At 47.6% G+C, this 20,336-nt stretch overlaps 1 protein-coding gene across 1 annotated transcript in view; it reads right to left on the minus strand.

The window, feature by feature from the left end:
• Positions 1 to 20,015, minus strand: part of Cry2 (cryptochrome circadian regulator 2) — a 35,834-nt gene extending 15,819 nt beyond the window's left edge. Inside the window, exons 1-5 of the mRNA XM_005064896.4 lie at positions 19,774 to 20,015; positions 12,521 to 12,629; positions 10,143 to 10,285; positions 8,509 to 8,693; positions 7,836 to 7,924 (exon numbers count right to left, since the gene is read on the minus strand). Coding sequence (XP_005064953.1) covers positions 7,836 to 7,924; positions 8,509 to 8,693; positions 10,143 to 10,285; positions 12,521 to 12,629; positions 19,774 to 19,985 — 738 coding nt within the window. The 5' untranslated portion in view covers positions 19,986 to 20,015. The remainder of the gene's footprint in view (positions 1 to 7,835; positions 7,925 to 8,508; positions 8,694 to 10,142; positions 10,286 to 12,520; positions 12,630 to 19,773) is intronic.
• Between the last annotated feature and the right edge of the window lie 321 nt (positions 20,016 to 20,336).

Genomic DNA, 20,336 nt, shown 5'->3' on the forward strand with positions numbered 1-20,336 from the left:
TAAATGTCTCTGAGCAGACACGGGATACTTCTGCCAGCGCATCTCCTTGCTCCCTGTGCCCTGGTCCTGCAGTTTCAACCCTATAAAAATTGTTATTCATTGGTTGATTTGTGTGTGTGTGTGTGTGTGTGCGCGTGCGTGCACACCTGCATACGTGTGTACATGTGTGCAGATGTGAAGGCTAGAGAAGATGCTAGGTGTCTTCCTCTATTGCTTTCACTGTACTTGAGACAGGCACTCTCACTGAACTTGAAGCTCATTTTTGTGGGTTCTTTTTGGGGAGGGGCTAGATTGGTGGTTAGACAGCTCCAGCCATCTTCCCTGTAACTGGAGTTACAGGTATGGGAGGTCGCAATCAGCTTATTTTTTTTTTTCAGAAGTTGATTATCTACATTAAACTACATGACCAGCTAGCTGTACACGTGGGTGCTGGGTTTTGAACTCAGTCCTCCTGCTTGTGAAACAAACACTCTACCCTTGAGCCACCTCTCTCCAGCCCTCAATTTTTTTATTTTAAGTGAAACAAAGACAGAGAGACCCACACAAATGGGTGACTTCATGAATTCTTCTAAAGCAAACATCCAGGTAATCACCAGCAAAGTTCTGGAAACAGGACCTTGCTAGCCACCCAGGAAGCCAGGCCCCTCTCCCTCCACGCCCCACTCCCTGCTTTTATAATTATCACTTCCTACATTTTTGAGATGTTTACATTTTTCTACTTTTGCAAAGTGTGCTTGAAGAAGCTTTATTCTTCCACAACTATTCTTGGATATGTAAGTACCTGTCCTCCCACCCAACTGTGCATCCCTAAGGTGCCCATAGCTTAGTCTCAGCATTCAAAAAGCATCCACATCAAAGCTCTTTTAAGCATATACTCTCTGCCACTTCTTCCTTTTCCTTTTGATGTTTCTGTGGAAGGACACAGGCACTACACTTGTGTGGATTCTGTCCTGTGTGTTGCCTATAGGTTGGACTGAACTTGGGTGTGATTCTTTGTGAAGTCTACAGTAGGGGGCACATGATGCTTGCCTATCTCTCTGATGGTGGCCGTGGTCATTAATGCATGTGCCATCACTGAGGCTGCAAAGTGGTAGCACTCTAATTTTACTATCCTTTTTTTTCACTTAATAATCAGAATACTGGGGGCTGGAGAGATGGCTCAGTGCTTAAGAACACTAGCTGGTATTTCAAAGGACCTGAGTTCAAGTCCCAGCAACCACATGATGCAACCATTTGTAATGAGATCTGGGGCTTTCTTCTGGCATGCAGGCAGAACACTGTACACATACTAAATAAATTAAAAAAATAATCCGAATACTGGAGTTCAGCATTTAGGTGCACATGGTGGCTCAAAGCTGTCCATAACTCCAGTTCTAGAGGATCTAATCCCTCTTCTAGATTCTGCGGGCAACAGGCATAAATGTGGTGCATAAACATGTATGCTGGCAAAACAGACATATAGGATTAACATAAATCAATCTTTTTTGAAGAACCAGAATGTCATTACAGAGAGCTCCAGAGGTAAAGAACAAACAATCTGCCCCTTTTTGGTAAGAGCATCAGTTCTAGCGGGCAAGGCAGAACTAAGCCTACTTTCTGACTCTAGGAGTGGACTCAGGATTCGAATGTGGTCAGGGGAAACACTTCATCCCTGGCCACAGTGACAGAGCCAGGGAAGAGCACGTGACCCAAGCCAAGCCAATGAAAATACTTCTTTGGATTTCTTTTGAAAAAGAGGCAAGCCCCTTCCTCTGGAGAGCCAGACAACCTGACTACCTTCTCTCCTACTAAGAGAAGCTGGCCTGAGAGTAGACTCACACAGAAGACAGTGAAGCCAAGAGATGGAGGACATCTGCTCCAACATTTTTGGGACACCTGGATCTAGCTATGCCCTAAAGCTACACCTTAGATTCCCATTATGTTAGTTTTAAAAACTCCCTTTCAAAAGCTAGTTGCAAGTGCAACACTTGATTGATAATTAATCCTGATGCTCTTTGCTCCTGCTGCCCTCTGATGCTGTTTCCCTAAGCGTTAGGCCGCCTGTCAAGACACAGAATGTTCTTCTGGAAGCTTCTCCATGTCTCTCCTGCTCATCAGCTTTTCTGTTCCTAGAACATCCTGATATAAGTGACTGCTCCCTTCAGATCTGAAGAACCAAAAAGGTTCATTTCTCCAACCTAACACCTCTGGCTCTCCCCAGTGAGTGGGGTGGCAGCCACAGATGTGGGGACACCAGACCTTGAGCAGAAACCCACTTCCCCTTCGGCCTGGGAGCAGGCATCTATGTAATGTTTACTGAAAACAATTCAGTGCTTTAGGGCTCAGATAGGGCTTGCTCACTGAAATACCATGCCTTTCACACCCCCCTACGGCTAGATGCCTCTTCCTGTTTCCCTGTGGTGTCTCCCTGATTCTGGGGCCGGAGATTAGACCACCAGCCAGGAGGAAAGAATGGTATGTAGATGAATGGCAGAAGTCCTTAAAAAAGGGAGGCTCCTTTTTCTTAGAGAGACTTCTCCTGAGACTTCTCCTGAGAGCTCTGCTAAGCGGACTGGGGTCTCCTCCTAAGCTGACTTGGGAAACATAAAGTTTTCTTAAAGCAACCGACCGGTCTCTGTGTCATCTATCCCGACCACTTCGCTACATTCTTGGATGCAGGCCGCACAGCAGGTGCGACAATTGGAGGATCCCACCGAGATCATGAAAGCGAGGTAAGTGAGCCGGTTCATCTCTTTTTCTGGCCAGGGACAGATTGGGGAAAAAAGAAAAGAAACCATGGGGAATAGTTCTGGGAAGCTTAAATTACAGTATCAAGTTAAAAAGTTACTTGAAGGACATGGGACTACAGTAAAGCCTAAAACCTTGGAAGGCTTTTTAAAATGGATTGAACGTGCCAGTCCATGGTTCATTACTGAGGGAGGCTTAAATGTCCCAGATTGGAAGGATGTTCGCTATGATCTTTAGAGTCGGGTGTTGGTGGCATGTGCCTTTAATCCCAACACTTGAGAGACAGAGGTAGGTAGGATGGAGGCCATCCTTGTATATAGAGCAAGTTCCAGGACAGCCTCCAAAAGGATAGAGAGAAACCCAGTCAAAAAAAAAAAAAAAAAAGAGGGTAAAATAAGAAAAATCTCCAGTCTTTCACCTGATCCACTGAGGTCAGGAAAGTAAAGAAAAACTCAGAGATCTAAAAGAATAGCCAAATAGTAAGGCTATAAGTATGTATTTAAAAGAGGGTACCAAGCTAGGGGTACCAGATTAAATGTCTAGGCCTTTGCCTGACAAAGGTCAAAAAAGAAAAGCTAAACCTAAGAAGTTGCCCTCAGTTGGGAGGGTAGATTAGAGAATCATCCTCAATGGGAGGATGGATTAAAGATAAATTTAAAAAACTGGTAAAGTTAATAAATGAGGCCAGTTTTTCACCTGATCCACTGAGGTCAGGAAAGTAAATGAAAACTCAAAAATCTAAAAGGATAGCCAACAAGTAAGGCTATAAGTATGTATTAAAAAGGGGGTACCAAGCTAGGGGTACCAGATTAAATGTTTAGGACCTTGCCTGACAAAGGTCAGGAAAAAAAGGGAACCTAAGAGATCACCCTCAGTTAAAGGGTGGATTGGATTAAATGTCTAGGCCCTCACCTAACAAAGGTCAAAAAAGAAAGGGAACCTAAGATAAGAAGTTGCCCTCAGTTGGAGGGTAGATTGGAGGATCATCCTCAATGGGAGGATAGATTAAAGATGGGTAAATTTAAAAAATTGGTAACAGTTAATAAATGAGGTATTAGCATTCAGTAAAGAAAAAGGCAAAGGTATATAAAATAAAAATGTTTGGTTACATTTATATGGGGTAGGTTATTGATTCAAATTTAAGGTCAATTTTGTGAGTCATCTCTAAAAACTTTTGGCAAAAGCCTGGCCTTTCCACTTTGCATCTACAGAATTACAAGGAGTGGGTATGGCTGTAGCCCCTGAGTGTAGCTCAAAACTTCTCTAATGAAGAAATGACGAGGGACATACAGGACTTTTTCAACCTTTAGTTTTAAGCCCTCAGAGCCAGTCAGAGAGAGAGAGAGAGAGAGAGAGAAAAGAGAGGTTTTTTCAGGGAACTGTCCTGCCGCTTTGGCAGGCCCCCACCCCCAAAGGCATCTGTGTAGATGCAAATTAGGCCTTGTCAGCTCAGATGCAAATGAGGCCTTGTCAGCTAGTGAGAGCTACAGGTTACAGGTTAAAAAAAAAAAAAAAAAAAAAAGGGATTATTTGGGACGTAGTATAGTTTACAATCCTTAAATGATTTTCAAAGGTACTTAATGGTTATGTCCCTTTTAAAGGACATCTACTAATAATTTAAATAGTGATCCCAATTCACCTAGATAGTTGACTAAGGAGGGTAGACAAATCCTTCTACCGTTATGGTCCAACTTCAACAGTTAAAACAAAATTTAAAAATAAAAGGGGGGAGTAATGTCCCCAGTCCCCACATGATTCATTAAATAATCCACTCCTCATTTAAATATTTATAAAATATAAATGCCAGTGAGGAATCTGCTTCAGACAGATTCTGACATAATGAAAGTTAAGTAACTATTACTCAGGCCAAATGGAAACATCCATACACTAGACAGTAGAGAAGACCCTAATTTGGGGTCGAGGGCATGTTTGTGTTTTCTTACAGGAAAAGAATAAAGCTTCAGTAGCGGTCACAACATTTGGTGAGATGCATGGAGCAGAGAAAACTGGACCTGAGACCGTGGGAGCCTGCTCAAGCCAGTTCGAGATCTCCTAAATCAGTGTTCCTGACCCTTGATGTCATCAAATCTACAGCCCGAGAAAGAAATAAAACAGTCAGTTCGAGATTTCCAGTGTCTCATCAGGCTTGCTACATCAACCTCCTGGACCCGTGAGTTTTCATCCCAAAGCCAACAAAACTGGAAGATTAGCAGCTAGCCTTTGATACACCTTAAAACAACAAAATTCATTTTGCCAGCTTTTCCCTTTGGGGGAAAAAAGACCCATTTAAAACATTTGGACATTGGTATGGACTGTGATGAGTGGCAAAAGCCTCTTTTCAGTATTTGAACAGGACATGGTCACTTGAAATATCAGACTTGGTAGTTCCTGTTTCTGGAATCAGTGTGTTTTTCTGGAGAAATGTGGTTTGTCCTGGTGCGACAAAAAGACTTTGACTCGGGTTGCATGTTCGGCTGATACTGCTGACATTAAATCGACAGACTACATCACCACAGGAACAAATTGGTACTCTGTAAATAGTGCAACAAGCCTCTTGTTCATATTTTTTATAATGCTACATGTGTAACATCAATGATTGTACCTAATGTATCTGTGCAAGTGCACTCTCTAATGCTTTCCTAAGTAGATCTTAAAATGACTGTAAACTTTATCACTGTTTTGACCTTCAAATTGTAACTATAAATCTCCCTTGTAGCAAAGAAAGGCTGGTGGTAGAATGCTAAGGCCCAGATTGGGGGATGGGCAGGTGACAGAGAGGCGCTATGTCAGTGGGGGTCCTAGGAATGGTAACAGTGGTAGTAGGCATTCTGGCTTCATGCTGAGTTCAAAGTGCCTTAGCCCATGGCAATCCCGATAGCCATAAAGCCTTATTACAAATGATTTTAAGGGTGGGGCTACTTCAAAGACGGGCAACCTGTGGGGAAGACCCACTCCCACCTAACAGGGGTTCAAGGTTCCCCAAAGACGGGCCAGGGAGGGTGACCCTACTTGACCTAAGACAGGAGTGCCTCATTTAAAAATAAAAAGGGGTGAATTGTGGGGACACCAGACCTTGAGCAGAAACCCACTTCCCCTTCGGCCTGGGAGCAGGCATCTATGTAATGTTTACTGAAAACAATTCAGTGCTTTAGGGCTCAGATAGGGCTTGCTCACTGAAATACCATGCCTTTCACACCCCCTACGGCTAGATGCCTCTTCCTGTTTCCCTGTGGTGTCTCCCCGATTCTGGGGCCGGAGATTAGACCACCAGCCAGGAGGAAAGAATGGTATGTAGATGAATGGCAGAAGTCCTTAAAAAGGGAGGCTCCTTTTTCTTAGAGAGACTTCTCCTGAGACTTCTCCTGAGAGCTCTGCTAAGCGGACTGGGGTCTCCTCCTAAGCTGACTTGGGAAACATAAAGTTTTCTTAAAGCAACCGACCGGTCTCTGTGTCATCTATCCTGACCACCTCGCTACATTCTTGGATGCAGGCCGCACAGCAGGTGCGACACACAGAGGTGTGGAAAATGGACTCCTGACTTGATGATTTGAGAGGCAGCTACAAATTCTTTTAAAGTAATACAAATGAGAATCTATCAGGCCACAGGTTAACTCTGTACACTTGTGAGTTTTGCTCTTCCTGCCATTCCCTTTGTCATATTCACCCTCCGCTTCCGACCAAACTTCAGTCTCCAAAAAGCCTAAGACTCTGGGTACAGGGTTTTGTCTTTTCCTTCATCTTGTGCTAGGGTGGAATGAGGGGTCTGAGCATGTCTGGGAAACACTCTACCACCACGCTGCAACCCAGCCCTGGACAAAGCTCTTGATGTGGACAAAGAAAGCTGGTCCCTTGTAGCTGTTGACTCTGGGCCTCATCTTTCAAACTGAAGTGTAGGAGTGAACCCCACAAAGCTATCCGCCCATGAAGGCGGGGACAAGTAAATTAGCACAGGTAGATATAAAAGGAAGTGAAAGGAAAAGGACCCTCCCTTTCTCTTGGAAGCCAGCCACGCTTCTAACTCCTAGCTTGTGTCTCTCTCTCTCTGGTAAATAAATATATTGTATCTCCTATAACATTGGCTATCACAATACTGAAGGACCTTGTTTTTAGTCTAGACTGAGAGAAACATCAGGATGGGAATTTAAGTCTGCTGAACTGAGGGAGGCTGAGGCCATCAACACATCCTTCAGTGCTGGCTGGGAGACTCCTTCCTAAGCAGGCTGCCTTGAGTACTTGTTCCATTGCTATCATCTAGTTACTGGCAAAATGCCTTGTCACTTGCACGAGGACAGAAAAAGCCATGCCTTTAAAGGTCAGACTACAGAAAGACTGCAGAGCGAGGAGGCAAGAGTCCTTAGTCCATGAACCTGCTCTGCTCCTCCGGTCACAGGGGGGATGAGGATCATGGACACTGTGGAACACGACCTCTGGGGTCTCTTACTCCCTCCTTCCTCTTGCTGATTCCCATCACATAGGTGGGCCACTTGCTATCTAGGTCTAAGAAATTGGGAAGTAAAGCTGTGGAGGAAGCACAGATGGGGAGGGGGCCATCTGACACAAAATGATAGACCTCATGGGCTTTGCCAACTGAATAGTTCTATGATTTGATTCTATTGAGACACTCTGTAGCCCACTCTGGCCTGCAACCTAAAGCAATTCTTCTGCCTCAGCCCTCTTCAATGCTGGGATTGCTGGCATGCGCTGAGTCTGGTTGGATGTCCTTTCAGTAAGCGGAACCTAGCCACAGAAGAAAGTTAATCTAGTGCAAATGGTGTGAGCATGTAAACTAAGCCTCCTATGTTATTTACCAATGGTGTGACCTCAGGCAGCTTACTCCATCTGTCTAAGCCTAGTTTTGCTTGTCTGTCAGATGGGAAGCCTAACTGCTGCCTCTGGGACTGCTGCACTGAAGAAGGGAACAATGCAATCAAATACTTAAGCCAGTGACAGCACAGGGGTGGACTCTCGACCAGGAGCTATTGCTAATTTTGCCACCAGAAAATTTTCAGTTTTCAACCACTTGGAGATAAGAGGCTCCTGGGACATGAATCTGATCCACACCTGTTGCTGTGCGCCTGCAGTTTTGGGGTTCAGAAACAGGGTTATACCTTCCGTTCCAAGTGCTTATCCAGGCGGGCCAGCGCTTCTGTCTCTCCTCCTTGCCAGACAGCTGGGCCAAGTCCTTCCGTGGGGAACCCTACAAAAGGAGCAGCAGGCCAGGGCATTGCAGGTTGGGTCATCTGATTAACAATTATAAACATGATACTTTCCACTGCTTATACTGAACTGTTCTTTAAACGAAACCACAGACCTTGGACTTGGAGATACTGGAACTGAGAAAACCCTTAAAAGTGAAGAAGACTAACTTTATTCAGATCAGAAGATGGGTGGCAAGGGGGAGGGGAGGGAGGAAGGTGGATATATTAGTTATCCTAGTGGAGAAGACCACTGGCCAGAGCCAGACAATGCCTCTACTGCTAGCCGGAACTACACAAAGAGGCTTCAGCTAGAAATAGCAGCCTGGCTATAGAAATTCACTGGTCATGGGGGTGGGAGTGGTTAATAGCAACTTTTTCTGTTTTTGTTTTGTTTTGTTTTGTTTTAAAGGCAAGGTCTCATGTAGCCCAGGCTGGCCTGTTTCTCCTGTCTCTGTCTCCCATGTTCTGAGATTACAGGCATATGCCACTAGACCAATATTTCCTAACTTTGACAAAGAAACAGGAAAGCCACATCCCACACAGGAAACAGCAGCCTGTGTGATGTGGTACAGAACTTACGCACCCAGTTCCTCTAGGGAAGGCACACCATAGGTGTCATCGTGGTTCTCCTGGATCTCAGCCCTGCAGGTCTCCATCTGCTGGCTGGTCACAGCGCCCACTGGCTTCTTGGGCAACTCCATGCGGCTGATGAGGGCCTGAAAGCGCTTGTAGGTAAGGGGTGGTTTCTGCCCATTCAGTTCGATGATTCTGGGGAGCCCAAGGCACATCTAAAGTCACTCCTGAGGTCCTTTATTTTGGGGTCCCTTACCACCCAAAAAAGAGCCCAGACTCAGAAGCTCTGAGGGTCGCTCTCCTCATCAGCTCACGGTCCCACCCCTGAGCAGAAAGGGGGGGCAGGGGAGGCTGTATCTCCATTTTACCGAGAGGGAAAATGAAGCCCAGAGAGCTGGAACAGGTGCCTCAGGTAATGGAGCAAGGCAGGGCCAAAGCTGGGACTCAGTTTCAGGTTCCCTGGTGTCCACGTGGAGCCGCCTAGAGACAGAGACTGACCATATCTCTCTAATCAGACAGAAAATCCCCCATGGGCCTTCTGGGCATGTATGAGACCACACCAAGGGCCTCTCTCTATGCCATTTCAAGTACACATGGTAAGGGCTGTGATTTATTCCTTGCTTGGAGGATCACCCTCCTGTTAGTCCTGTTTACTAGAGTGGAGATGTGAAGGCCAGCTAATGCTCCCTAAATCAGAAGCTGTGGTAAACAGCAACAACACAAAGATCTCTGAAGTGAGCCAAGTATTTTTCACAAGCAAGAAGGGAGGGCATGAGGGCTGAAGAGAATGCCACTGCTTCTATAAGCGTAAACTTGGATGGTGCACAGCCAGATTCCTGGGCTCTTGCTGGCTGAGAAGGAGCTTATGCAAGGCCTGCGCCTGTCTGGGTGAGTTCATTTCCCTATTTGCTCTCCCTGCGCTGCCCCCATTAGCCCAGATAGAAGCTGGCTGCCGCCTCTGCAGTCCCTCTCCTCTGGCACGTGGCAGGGGAAGGCTCCACACCAAGCCTCTCCTCCCGAGGGCTTGGCTCACGTGCACAGCTGTGTGACCCAGCCTTCTGGCACACAGCCCTCATTGGGGGAGGAGGTCAGGGAGCAGCAGCAGCAACAGAAGGGTGATATCTCCAGTAGGGAAGCAGGGGACCGCTAAATAGAGGCTAGCCAGATGCTGGCCACGGGGAAAGGAGATTCTGCTGTGGTTACCAGAACCCTGTAGGGGTCTCTAGAGTCCTCAAACAGCATCCAAACGCATGGCCTGGAAACCCAGATAGGCAGAGCAGACCTGGGAATCATCCTAGGGTTGGAAACTAGGTCTGTGGGAGCAGAGACCTGCTGGGAGGAGTGACTGGTGGGATCTGTCAAGGTCAGATACTGCAGTTTGAGAGCACAAGAATGGGGAGCTTGAAGCAGGTTTATGAAGATCCTCCCTGCTTCTGCAGCTGGGGCCTAATCAAGCCTTTGTTATTCAAATTGAGCAACCTCTTGGTGACTTCTTTAGCCTCCAATTCTGAACCATTCTTGTCCAGTTTCTAGAAAGCACCATACCTCATAAGCCAGGTGGCCCTCTTGCTGAACTGGTCCAAGTTCCACTTAGTACCAACCCTCACCACAGGCAACCTTACCAAGAGCACCCATGCCTCTTACCTGTCTAGGTCATAGAGGGTATGAGAGTTCTCAGTCACGACCTCCACACCAGCCTCCTTGGCCATCTTCATAATGGCTGCATCCCGTTCTTTCCCAAAGGGTTCAGAGTCATATTCAAAGGTCAAGCGGGTCACCCCCCATTCCTGTGGAGAGATAATCCGTTATGCTCAGTACTGTTTGAGAAGCAGGACCTGGGCACTCAGCTCCTCTCTGGGAGTGAACAGGACCAATCTTGGCCATGTTACAATGGCTACAGAACAAACAAGGACATGGGACAATAGTTTCAATTGGAAAGAACCCAGGCTCACAAAGTCAGACCAACAGCACAGCTGTGCTGCAGTCAGTGGAGTCAGGGAGGGCCCTGCAATTCACTGTGGCCTTGAGGTGCGCGAATGGAGCTATAAATACCATGTTCCCAGGGGAGCCCCTGGCCCACAGAGAGGACCTGACTCACAGTGGAAATGGGTGGGGGAGACGCACACAGGATCACTAGCTCCCGCCTGCTCTGCAGTCTTTCCCAGGCCTCCTCAGAGTCTAACTTGTGGCCTAGTTTTCTTGGCAGACTTGTACTATGTAGAGTGTCTTAATGGTTTCCCCAGCAACACTCCCAAGGCCAGAAGCAAACAGAGCTAATAGCTCTCAGAGCTGGAGGAGGAGCAATCCTTAGACCAGGTTGGAGAACACAAATTGGAGGGGCTACAGGTTGTGAAGAGGGGAATTCTTTTCTGAGCTTTCAGTCAGTTCTGGTAGGAATAGCCTGGTCTCCTAGCAACACCAGGAGAAACCTGCCACATTGAAAGCTATCTAGACAAGTCACAGAAAGCCCTACAGCATGTAACTTGCAAGAAGCAAACAATCTAAGCAGCCTGTGGTCACAGGCCTTTAAAGCTTTGAACCATTGGCAAATGTCTTAATTCACTATCCAGGGGAGTGAGTTCTTAGCAGGGCAGATATCCAGCTCATCAAAGCACAAACGCACTAGGCGTTTATTTAGCACTTAACTATGCTAAGTGGTTTGCATAGAAGACATCACTACATTGTCACAAAAGCCTGTAAACAAGGACGGTCTCATTAAATGGCAGCCCCCACGCCTCCAGGAGGACTCTCCTGTGTCTGTCCTATTTCTACCACAGCATTTGTCCCAGGCAGTGAAGCTGCCCATTACCTGCCTGTGCTGTCCATCATCGTGTGAGCTCAGAGTAGAGGTCATGCTGTGTTGTGCATCCATCACTATCGTCTTATCAGCCAGTATGGGGCCTGATAGCTTGTAGAAGCTCAATAAGTACACAATCAGTGACTCAGTGAACAACAGAGCTACATTTCTGAGCAACAGCCTCTGAGCTACTGGGAGAGAGGAGCAATGTGGAGTGATAAGAAAGACAACATGATTTCTGTTACTGTTGTCTTGGTTTAGTGGTGCTTGGGATGGAACCCAGGGCCTCATGCATATTTGTCAAGTGCCACAGCCACAGACTAACAAATGCAGGTATATGGTAAACATACGGCTATGTGTCAGAGAGCCTAAGACCACTTCCTGGTCAGGGAAGCAAGTACTTTCCTCATCTGTAACCCTGAGACAGCAGAACCTACCTCGGGGCTGCTGTGGGGTAGGTGTCAGTGCGTGTTAGCAGCTGGAACAGGACTCCTAGTCAGGGGCCCTCAGAGAACATTAGTGACTAGTGTTCAGTGACTCATAGGTGTGTACAAAATTATGGGGGAGGGGAGAGACATACTATGAAGCTACTTTCTTTGACATCAGATTTTTCCCTCCTGGCACAGATTTTGGAGTGCTACTGAGCATGGAGGAGAATGCTCTAGAATGTTCTATCCATGGGAACTGTGTCTCAGCTTGGGCCTTAAAACATGCACTTTAAAGGGGCTGGGAGGAAATGGGCTTGCCTCCAATATGGCCCCCAAATGAAGATTTTATTAATTGCTTACCACAGGGAAACAGGGACGCTCCCTCAAATGCCTGACTTTTTTCCTAATAAGCAGAGCAAGTTGAGATGGGCAGCACCCCTTGTTAGACAGGAAACCCCACCCTCAAAGTCTTGGCAGTAACAAACCCTAATAAAAAATACTGGCTTGAGCCAAGGAAACACAGGAAGGCAGCAGCAATGGGATGGAAGGACTTAGCATACTGCATGTCTGGGCTGAGCTGGGATCCTTCCAACACAACGCTGGTTTTACAGAGTTTTTTCCCTTTGCAGTTTCCACCCTGCTGGCAAACTGACCAGCTGTCTCTGCTCTGACCTCCCTAGAAGCCATTTTAGTGGCCAGACAGGCACCAGTATTTCCATTTTGCCAACCAGAATAGCATTCCACTCTGTGGGGAAACGCCAGGCAACAGAATCTCCCCCTCAGCCCTACACACTCACCTTGAAGAGCCTTGGGAACACATCAGCTGGCTGTCCCCGGACTACAAACAGACGGGAGTTGAGTTTTCTTAAACTCGTGTCCAGATCTTCCAGAGATTGCAATAGGAACCTGAAGAATCCACAAAGCCCTTGTTAGTAACACAGGGTGAGGGGCAGGGGTGATAAAAACAGGACCCAACACACACATACTCTCTTTCTCTCTGTCTCTGTCTCTGTCTCTCTCCCTCTCCTTCCTAAGAACTGGTCATGACAAACAAGTTGGTATGATAACATGTAGGGCCAGATGCCTGGCTTGCTCAGTCCAGGAGTGATGGGGTTAACTTCTAGCTTTCCAGGCAGCTGTGTGATATGAGACAGTGACTTAAACTTTTTAGCTGTTTTCTTATCCATGGCTTGGAATTAACAGTAGAGCCTATAGATTTGCTAAGATGTTAGTGCTCATGAAATCACTAAGGAAATCAAATCAGATAATGCAAGGAAAACCTCAGGTACAGAGACTGGGCACAGAATCCACATGATCAGTGTGAGCTGCTCTTAATGCTATGCTTCTGTGGGTCTGTTAAACACTGAAGCCATGCCCACAAGCTGGGCTGTCTCTGAAGCTTTGTTTGGTAGGTGGCTCACTTTCCAGGCATCTCTGTGTGCCATAGTCCCTTGAGCCTCAAACTTGGTATACCTGTATTGTCCATGTAGTCAAGGCTGGTCTTGGATTTGCCATCCTCCTGCCTCAGCCTCTAAAGTGTTGGGATTCCAAGCATGAGACACCATGGCTTGGGCTGCAGGCATTTTTGATACTTGGGCTGGGTTGTTCCTGGGACTTGGTTCGGCAGGTTGCTTACTCTTCTGACCTCTCCATTACTCTGGATACGAGGTTCTCATCACAAGAGGCAGGGGCTTAAAGGTGTCCTGGACAGATACTGTGGCATGCTTGGGTATATGATAGGGACATAAATACTCTAGAGCCTGTGTAAGAGAACTGGGTCACCAGAGGACCAGGGAAGGAGTCTGCTGAGTCTGTCAGTGTGTTACTTTAAATTAAATTAAAATTTAACCAGGTAACTACTGATGCGGTTCAAAATCCCAGCGATAAATGGGTACAGAGTAAAAAGTCCTTTCTTGTCTTCCCAAAGCAACCAAGATTATCAGTTTGATTGTAAATTTATTGTTATGCTTTTTATGTATTTTCCTAATTTGACCCCTCAACGCATTTTCAAAGAACAGACAAGGGAACTGAGATAATTTACCAAAACTGAAAGCTAATAGGTGACTGAGCTGGCACAGTGGCCCAGGCTAATCAGACTCTGAAAGTCATGTCTTCTTCTCAGTGGCCCATTTCTAAACACTTCAGTCAAGCAGGCTCTGCTGCAGGGCTGAGAGTCTCCTGAGCCTGGAATTCCTCTCTCTGACAGACACAACCCTCATCCAGGCAGTCCATCCACATACCTATCTTCCTTCTCAGGACCCAAGCCTGAACAGGTCAGCTTATGTCATGGTCCCTCCAAAGAACCTGTTGTAGATCCGAGCTACATTTTCTGATTACTGGAGGCTTACAGAAGCCATGGGGGTGCCAATCAGAACTAGGCTCCGCCTGCCTCTGACGTACATAAAATGACACAATCCTGCAGTGCTGCAGGTCCACATTCCAGCAGGAGCCAAGCCCACAGCATCACCTTAGAAAGGGCACAAAGGCTCCCTCAAGGGTTAAGGCTGGAGACTGACAGTAGAGGCTGCTGTAAACACTCCTCAAGCCCCATGCTGTGAATTTCTGACTTAAAAACCCTGGCATCCTTTGAATGCTAAGTGATCTGCAAGTAGTCTCCCTGAGGCCTTGCTGCTCCCCACCAACACAGACACCAAATAAAAATAAGGAAGGCTCAGGGAAGCAGACAGTCTCAGCCACCTGAAACAGGAGGCTTTGCTGCGCACAGTGCAGGGCACAATTCCACACCTCAGGAAGGTGCAGGTTCTTCCATCTGAAACCCCCAAGATGTCCCAGCCATACTCTTTAAGGTCCGTATCTTCACAGCTCACCACATCTCAGAGAACCTCAATCTGCAGCTATTAAGGCTGAAATGCACAGGAAATATAGGTTCTAGAGTATGGTGCGACCTGTTTTCTATACAGCTTTATTTTTAGGACTCATTTGCTAAAAAAAGAGCTTCCTGCAGCATCTCTACAGCATGGAGGAGTACCCTTGTCTTCTCTGACAGAAAGCAGAAGGCAAAATCTACAGCTAGCAACAAAATAATGGTGCAATTCATAATGACAACAGCTACATTTACTGAGCACTCCCGGAACAAGGCTCTATCCTACTTGCTTTATACGTATTATTTAATTCTCAGACGACCCTGTGAGACGAGTGTTATTATCGTGTCCATTTCACAGCTGAGGAAACTGGCATTCAAAGATTAAGTAACTTCCCCCAACATAATATACCTAGTAACTGGCCAGAACTAGGAGCCTGGAGACCCTGCAGCTCAGTGTTCTCAGCTACCAGGCTTCTAAGCCCCACAGTGAGCACACCCACTGCTTGGAGCATGCAGTGAGGTGGGTGGTACTGCCTAGGGCTCAGCCCTTAGGGAGCATCGGAGCTCAATTCACAGCTAACACCTTTTTTGCACATCTTTGCTCCCAGAAGAGTGGTGCGAGGCTCAGCAGCACTAGCTGCCAAGACCAGGAACTTGCTAGGACACACACTCTCGGGTTCCATCACAGACTGCCATGATCAGAATCTGCCCTTCCATATGACTTCCTGGGAATCACTTGTCCATGAAAACTGAAGAAGCTCCACTGTGGAATGATCTTCATTTTGACCTTGATGTACAAAGCGCATTTTTGTTTCAAATTTGTTTCTATTGAGCCCCTCACCCCCACCTCATCACATTTTTGCTTCAGACTATTTGGCCCTTAAGAAATGTTTAACTGAACAGCATCCCAGGAGGCAAGAGGAAGAAGACACAGGGGCCAGGTCTCTCTCTGTGTAGCTTCTAGACTCCAGTCAGCCAGACAGGGAGCCATGCCACGGTATCACCTTTTGGACCTGCCTGGTGGCAGCTCTGTGGAGCACCAAAGGAACTGGGGTAAGCTGCTCCTGGAGAGTAGCCACCAGACAGGCCTACGTTTCCTTTCCTTTCCTTTTCTTTTGGTTTTTCGAGACAAGGTTTCTCTGTATTGTCTTGGAGGCTGTCCTGGAACTAGCTCTGTAGACCAGGCTGGTGTTGAACTCACAGAGATCCGCCTGCCTCTGCCTCTCGAGTGCTGGGATTAAAGGCGTGCGCCTAGGTTTTCTTAACCAGGGCAAAACTGGGCCTTTCCTCTGCGCTCCCTTCCAAGCCTGCTCTGCTCCTGCCCACTTCTCTTTACTTCAGGAGGGGGGACTCCACAGGAAAACAGCCTGAGCACTGGAAGGGGTGGTGCTGGGAGCTGACCCTCACCCTTGCTCCAAGTGGAGATCACATGGCAGACCACACAGCTTTTGATGGAGCAGTCAGAGCTCACCATTTTCAATGGATATGTACCAGAATTACATAAGTCCCCTGGAGCCAGGGCAGACAGAATTGGAGAAAAAGAACTGCGATTTACAAAAATACAGAGAAAACTGTCATTCAAGAAGTCCCGGAGGCTACCCCTTCAGAACAGGCCACTTAAACACTTCTACGACTGGAGAACTTCTCTGGGGATGGCACTGGCTATGTTGAGAAACAGTTTATCTGTTAACACGGAGAAGGGGGGTGATAGTGAATTCTTCTTTTGGGTGCACTGTCCTTGACCAAATCCCTCTGCTTCAAGCAAAGCTTATCTCACCATAACAATGATATTATGGGCTGGCAGACTGGTAACAGAATATTAATAGCTAGAAATTCACTTCTAAGATATTAAGAGAGTTTAAACCTCCGCAAAAAGGATAATCTAACCCCACAGTCTGTGACAGACTGCTTCCTAAATCTTATTTGTAGGTTTTCCATTTGCTTAATTTTAAAGAGATTGATAACAGTTTTCACACACCCCCCCCCCCCTTTATTTTTTTGAGACAGGGTTTCTCTGTGGCTTTGGAGGCTGTCCTGGAACTCGCTCTTGTAGAACAGTCTGGTCTCAAACTCACAGAGATCCACCTGCTTCTGCCTTCTGAGTGCTGGGATTAAAGGCGTGCACCACCACTGCCCAGCTCAGTTTTCACTCCTTCTGGGAAAATGGAGACAAACCCTTGGCTTACAGAACAGTGAAGCCCCTGCTAGACTTGCAGTGTGAATAGCACAAGGAACACAAATTGCTCTACTAGCAATACAGATCCCATCTCCTTCTTGCTAACTATGTTCCCAGGCTGCCCATTTCAAGAGTCCAGATGCAATCAGCTCCCAGCACTTGGGAAGAGGCAACCTCTTCCTCCCCAGATAGCAAGAGTTCCAAGTTTGTATCATTGGCTACTGAGAGAAATGGCTCAGAGAGAACATACTTCTTCTACTGACTCCCTCTGTTCTGGAAGCTCCTGGAAGAAATGCAGACAGAGCCAGGAACAAATTATTTCAACATAGTAGGAGGAGAACCCTGGCCAGCATCTAAGCTGTGACAGGGAGAGGAAGGTAATTAAAAATGGATCGAGTCTGACCCATTTTTAAAATCTAGAAGCCACTCACAGCTGCCTTTTGTTTTGGTTCTCACCCATAGTACCTCCTTCCTAGATACAGCAAATTTGGGGAAGGAAAGAGGAAAATGCCAAATTAGTGCTAGAAAAATATCCCTGGAGTCACAGAGCTCCAACTGACCCATAGACTTCCTACTATCACTAAAGCAAGGAGTATGGCAGTCTTTGATGCCAACAGAATATGAATATATATATATATATATATATATATAGTTGACGTAAAGGCCTTTCTCTTTAACTGACACTGTGGCTATTTTAATCTGAGTCCATCTGCAGGAGGGAATCAGTGTAACACAGATGATAGATTCTGATCTCCCACTTCTGCCATATGGACCCCACCCTTCTAGAGAGACTGCAGAGCACAGTACTGAAGCAGTAGGGGGCAGGGCCATTATGCTGCAGTCCCATTCTCCCAAGCTCCAGAAACAGCGCCGGAAGATTACACATACTGTAGTTATGCAGGGGGCAAGCTAGAATGGGAGGGGGGCCTGCTCTCAAACCATCAGGAGCAAGGGCAATGCCGGGGCTCCTGGAGTGTGTGTGCCTGCTGCCAGGCTCAGGAGCAGTTACCATATTCGATCTGTTTTGTGTTATTTCACCTCATTCTCCTGAAAGCCAAAGCTAATTAGACTTCCGGTCAATGCACTGAAGCAACACACTCCCCAGGTTGCTCTTCAGTGCAGCACTTCTGACACTTGGCTGCAATGACTTAGAAACACAAAAGCAACCCAGGCCAGGACGACTGAATCATAAATGCAGGAGGGGCCCAGGAAGCTTTCAAAGACCCTTAGGTGATTCCAATTAAACACATCTGTAGTTTGTCCCCTGTCTTATTTTGTTCGTGGCATTTAGGCCTCTGCCATTATGGTTGTTTACTTGTCTCTACTCAAATGCAGGCTCCGGGAGCACACCCGGCCTGCTTGTTCACGGCCATGCTTTGCAGCGGCCTGCCAGCTACAACTACTCACAAAACAACCTCCCCATTCATATCTGCATTCCCACACGATTTTCAGATTTCATCCAGGCATCTGAGCTGCCTCGTTCCTTCCCTGCTTCATTCCCTTGAAAGTGCAACTACAAAAGGGTGACCTACAAAAAAACCCATAAAACCAAGTTCCTACTATATTGAAGTTCAACCAACTTTGTGGTTCCTTTATCTCCAACTGCCACAAAGAATAGGCAGCCACAGGCAATGCTCCCCAAAAATCCCAGAAAAAGGAAAAAACACCTTCACGACAACCCAACAGTCAGATTCTATTGACTCTGTCTCGATTGGCAAACTGCCAAAAGGAAGAGGAGGGCAAAGTCTGAGGCTTGGTTTAATGTCTACAGTGGAGATGGTCATTTGCAGGTGTTTGTCAAATTCAACCTATCTATGGAAACTGGAACAAGACAGAGCAATAGCTCAGCCTGAAAACAGTGTGGGCTGGCTCTCCACAGGACTATCTTTAGTTGTTCCCTCTGTGTAAATGGGGCAGGAAGGGGCATTTAATAAACACGAGATGAGGGCAAACCCCTCTTGGAGAGGGAAGAATGGGGTGCTGAGAGCCACTGTCTCCTGGGAACTACCGTGCTCATCTGTGCACCAAGGCCGTAAGCAAACATCTCTCAACAATGCAAACAAACCAAGCAACTGCTAGGAGGCATTTAAAGAGTGATGGGTACATGATGTATCAAAACTTGTTTTTGAATGCTAGTTACAGAGAAAATACATCCGCTGCCTATTTAATTGTGTCACACAACGTGGGAAAGGACTCGCATCCTGGGAGTCATCGGGGCACTTGACATTGTGGTTTTGTGGTTCCTTACCCTTACAATAGCCCCTAAAAGTCTCATCTATAATGGTCCACCTGTCCTCTAAAAACCGTATCATGACAACAGGAGGAAGGGTTGATAGGTGATGCCATCCTCTTTGAGTATTTTTCTAGCAAAGTTATAACTGCAGACGGGGTCCTTTCAGATGAGTTAGTTAGGGGGTCACCTGGGAGGTAGCCCAGCGGGTATAGGCAGGTGCCTCCAGGCCTGACAACCTGAGCTTGACCCCTGGAATGGAATGGCGAATGAGAACATGCAAGTCGTCGTCCTCTACACACCGCCAGGGCATGTCCTTTCCCAACAAATGTAAGTAATAGTAGTAATAATAATAATAATTTTAATGGGTTAAGAACTGCTCTGGAGGTCAAGGCACAAAGTGGCACTACCCGATGATGCCCTTGGGGTCTCTCTACTACTGGCTAAGGCTAAGCTAGGGTCCCTGATCACCACCAGGGTGATTCTGTAGGGAAGTTAGCCAGGATTGGGGGGGGCGTAGTCAAACAAATCTGAGGCTTAGGGAAATCCTTGGGGCAGGAGTTCAGAGAGGGGCTTCTTCCCTTGAAGATGCTTTTCTTCACCCCCACGGCACACCCTTAAAAGCCCAAGATCAGAAAGTCCCCATTCTGTCTGGAACTGGCTGCAGGTCGACCAGAGTTTCGTCAGCACAGAGGGGTCATGACCTCGGTTCCCCAGCCTGTCGTGGAGTTCAGAGGGGGCCACACGGGGCGAAACCGCTGTGTCAGGGATGGCCGGAGTCCCTCGGTGTTCCCACCCCGCAGTTGTAGGGTCCCCTCACCTCCACCGGTTGATGCCCACGGACGAGGAGGCCGCGAACCACGGGTCGAGGATGTAGACACAGCGCACACACCGCGCCCCGCGCACGGCCGCTAGCAGCGCGGGGTTGTCGTGGAGCCGCAGCCCTTTGCGGAACCAGTGCACCGAGGACGCGCCGTCCGCGCCCATCGTCAGCGCGGGGACCGTCGCCGCCACCACAGCTGCCGCCGCCATCGCCGCCCCGACTGGGCCCCGACTGCTGCTCCGCCCCTGGCCACACCGTAGGTCCAGTACAGCGCCCGCCCAGCGGCCTATGATACTGCGGATCCCGGAAATGGCTCCGCCCCCTGGAGCCTGGAGCGCCTCTGTGATTGGATGGGACTCCTCCTCCGCTCGATTGGCCGGCAGCGCCGGCGCAGGCCCCGCCCCCTCACGTTCCCACCATGTGTGGTCCCCGCCCGGTAGCCTCTCGCCAGTGACGCAGGATGGCGCTGCCGCCCGCCCCGCGTGGGCTGAGCCTGGAGGGACCCCGGATCTCCTACGCGCTTCGCGTTCCCCGCCTGCATCTGGGAAGGACGGGGGTTG

The sequence above is a fragment of the Mesocricetus auratus genome, unplaced genomic scaffold (assembly GCF_017639785.1).
Source record: "Mesocricetus auratus isolate SY011 unplaced genomic scaffold, BCM_Maur_2.0 Super-Scaffold_100004, whole genome shotgun sequence".
Taxonomy (NCBI): Eukaryota; Metazoa; Chordata; class Mammalia; order Rodentia; family Cricetidae; genus Mesocricetus; species Mesocricetus auratus.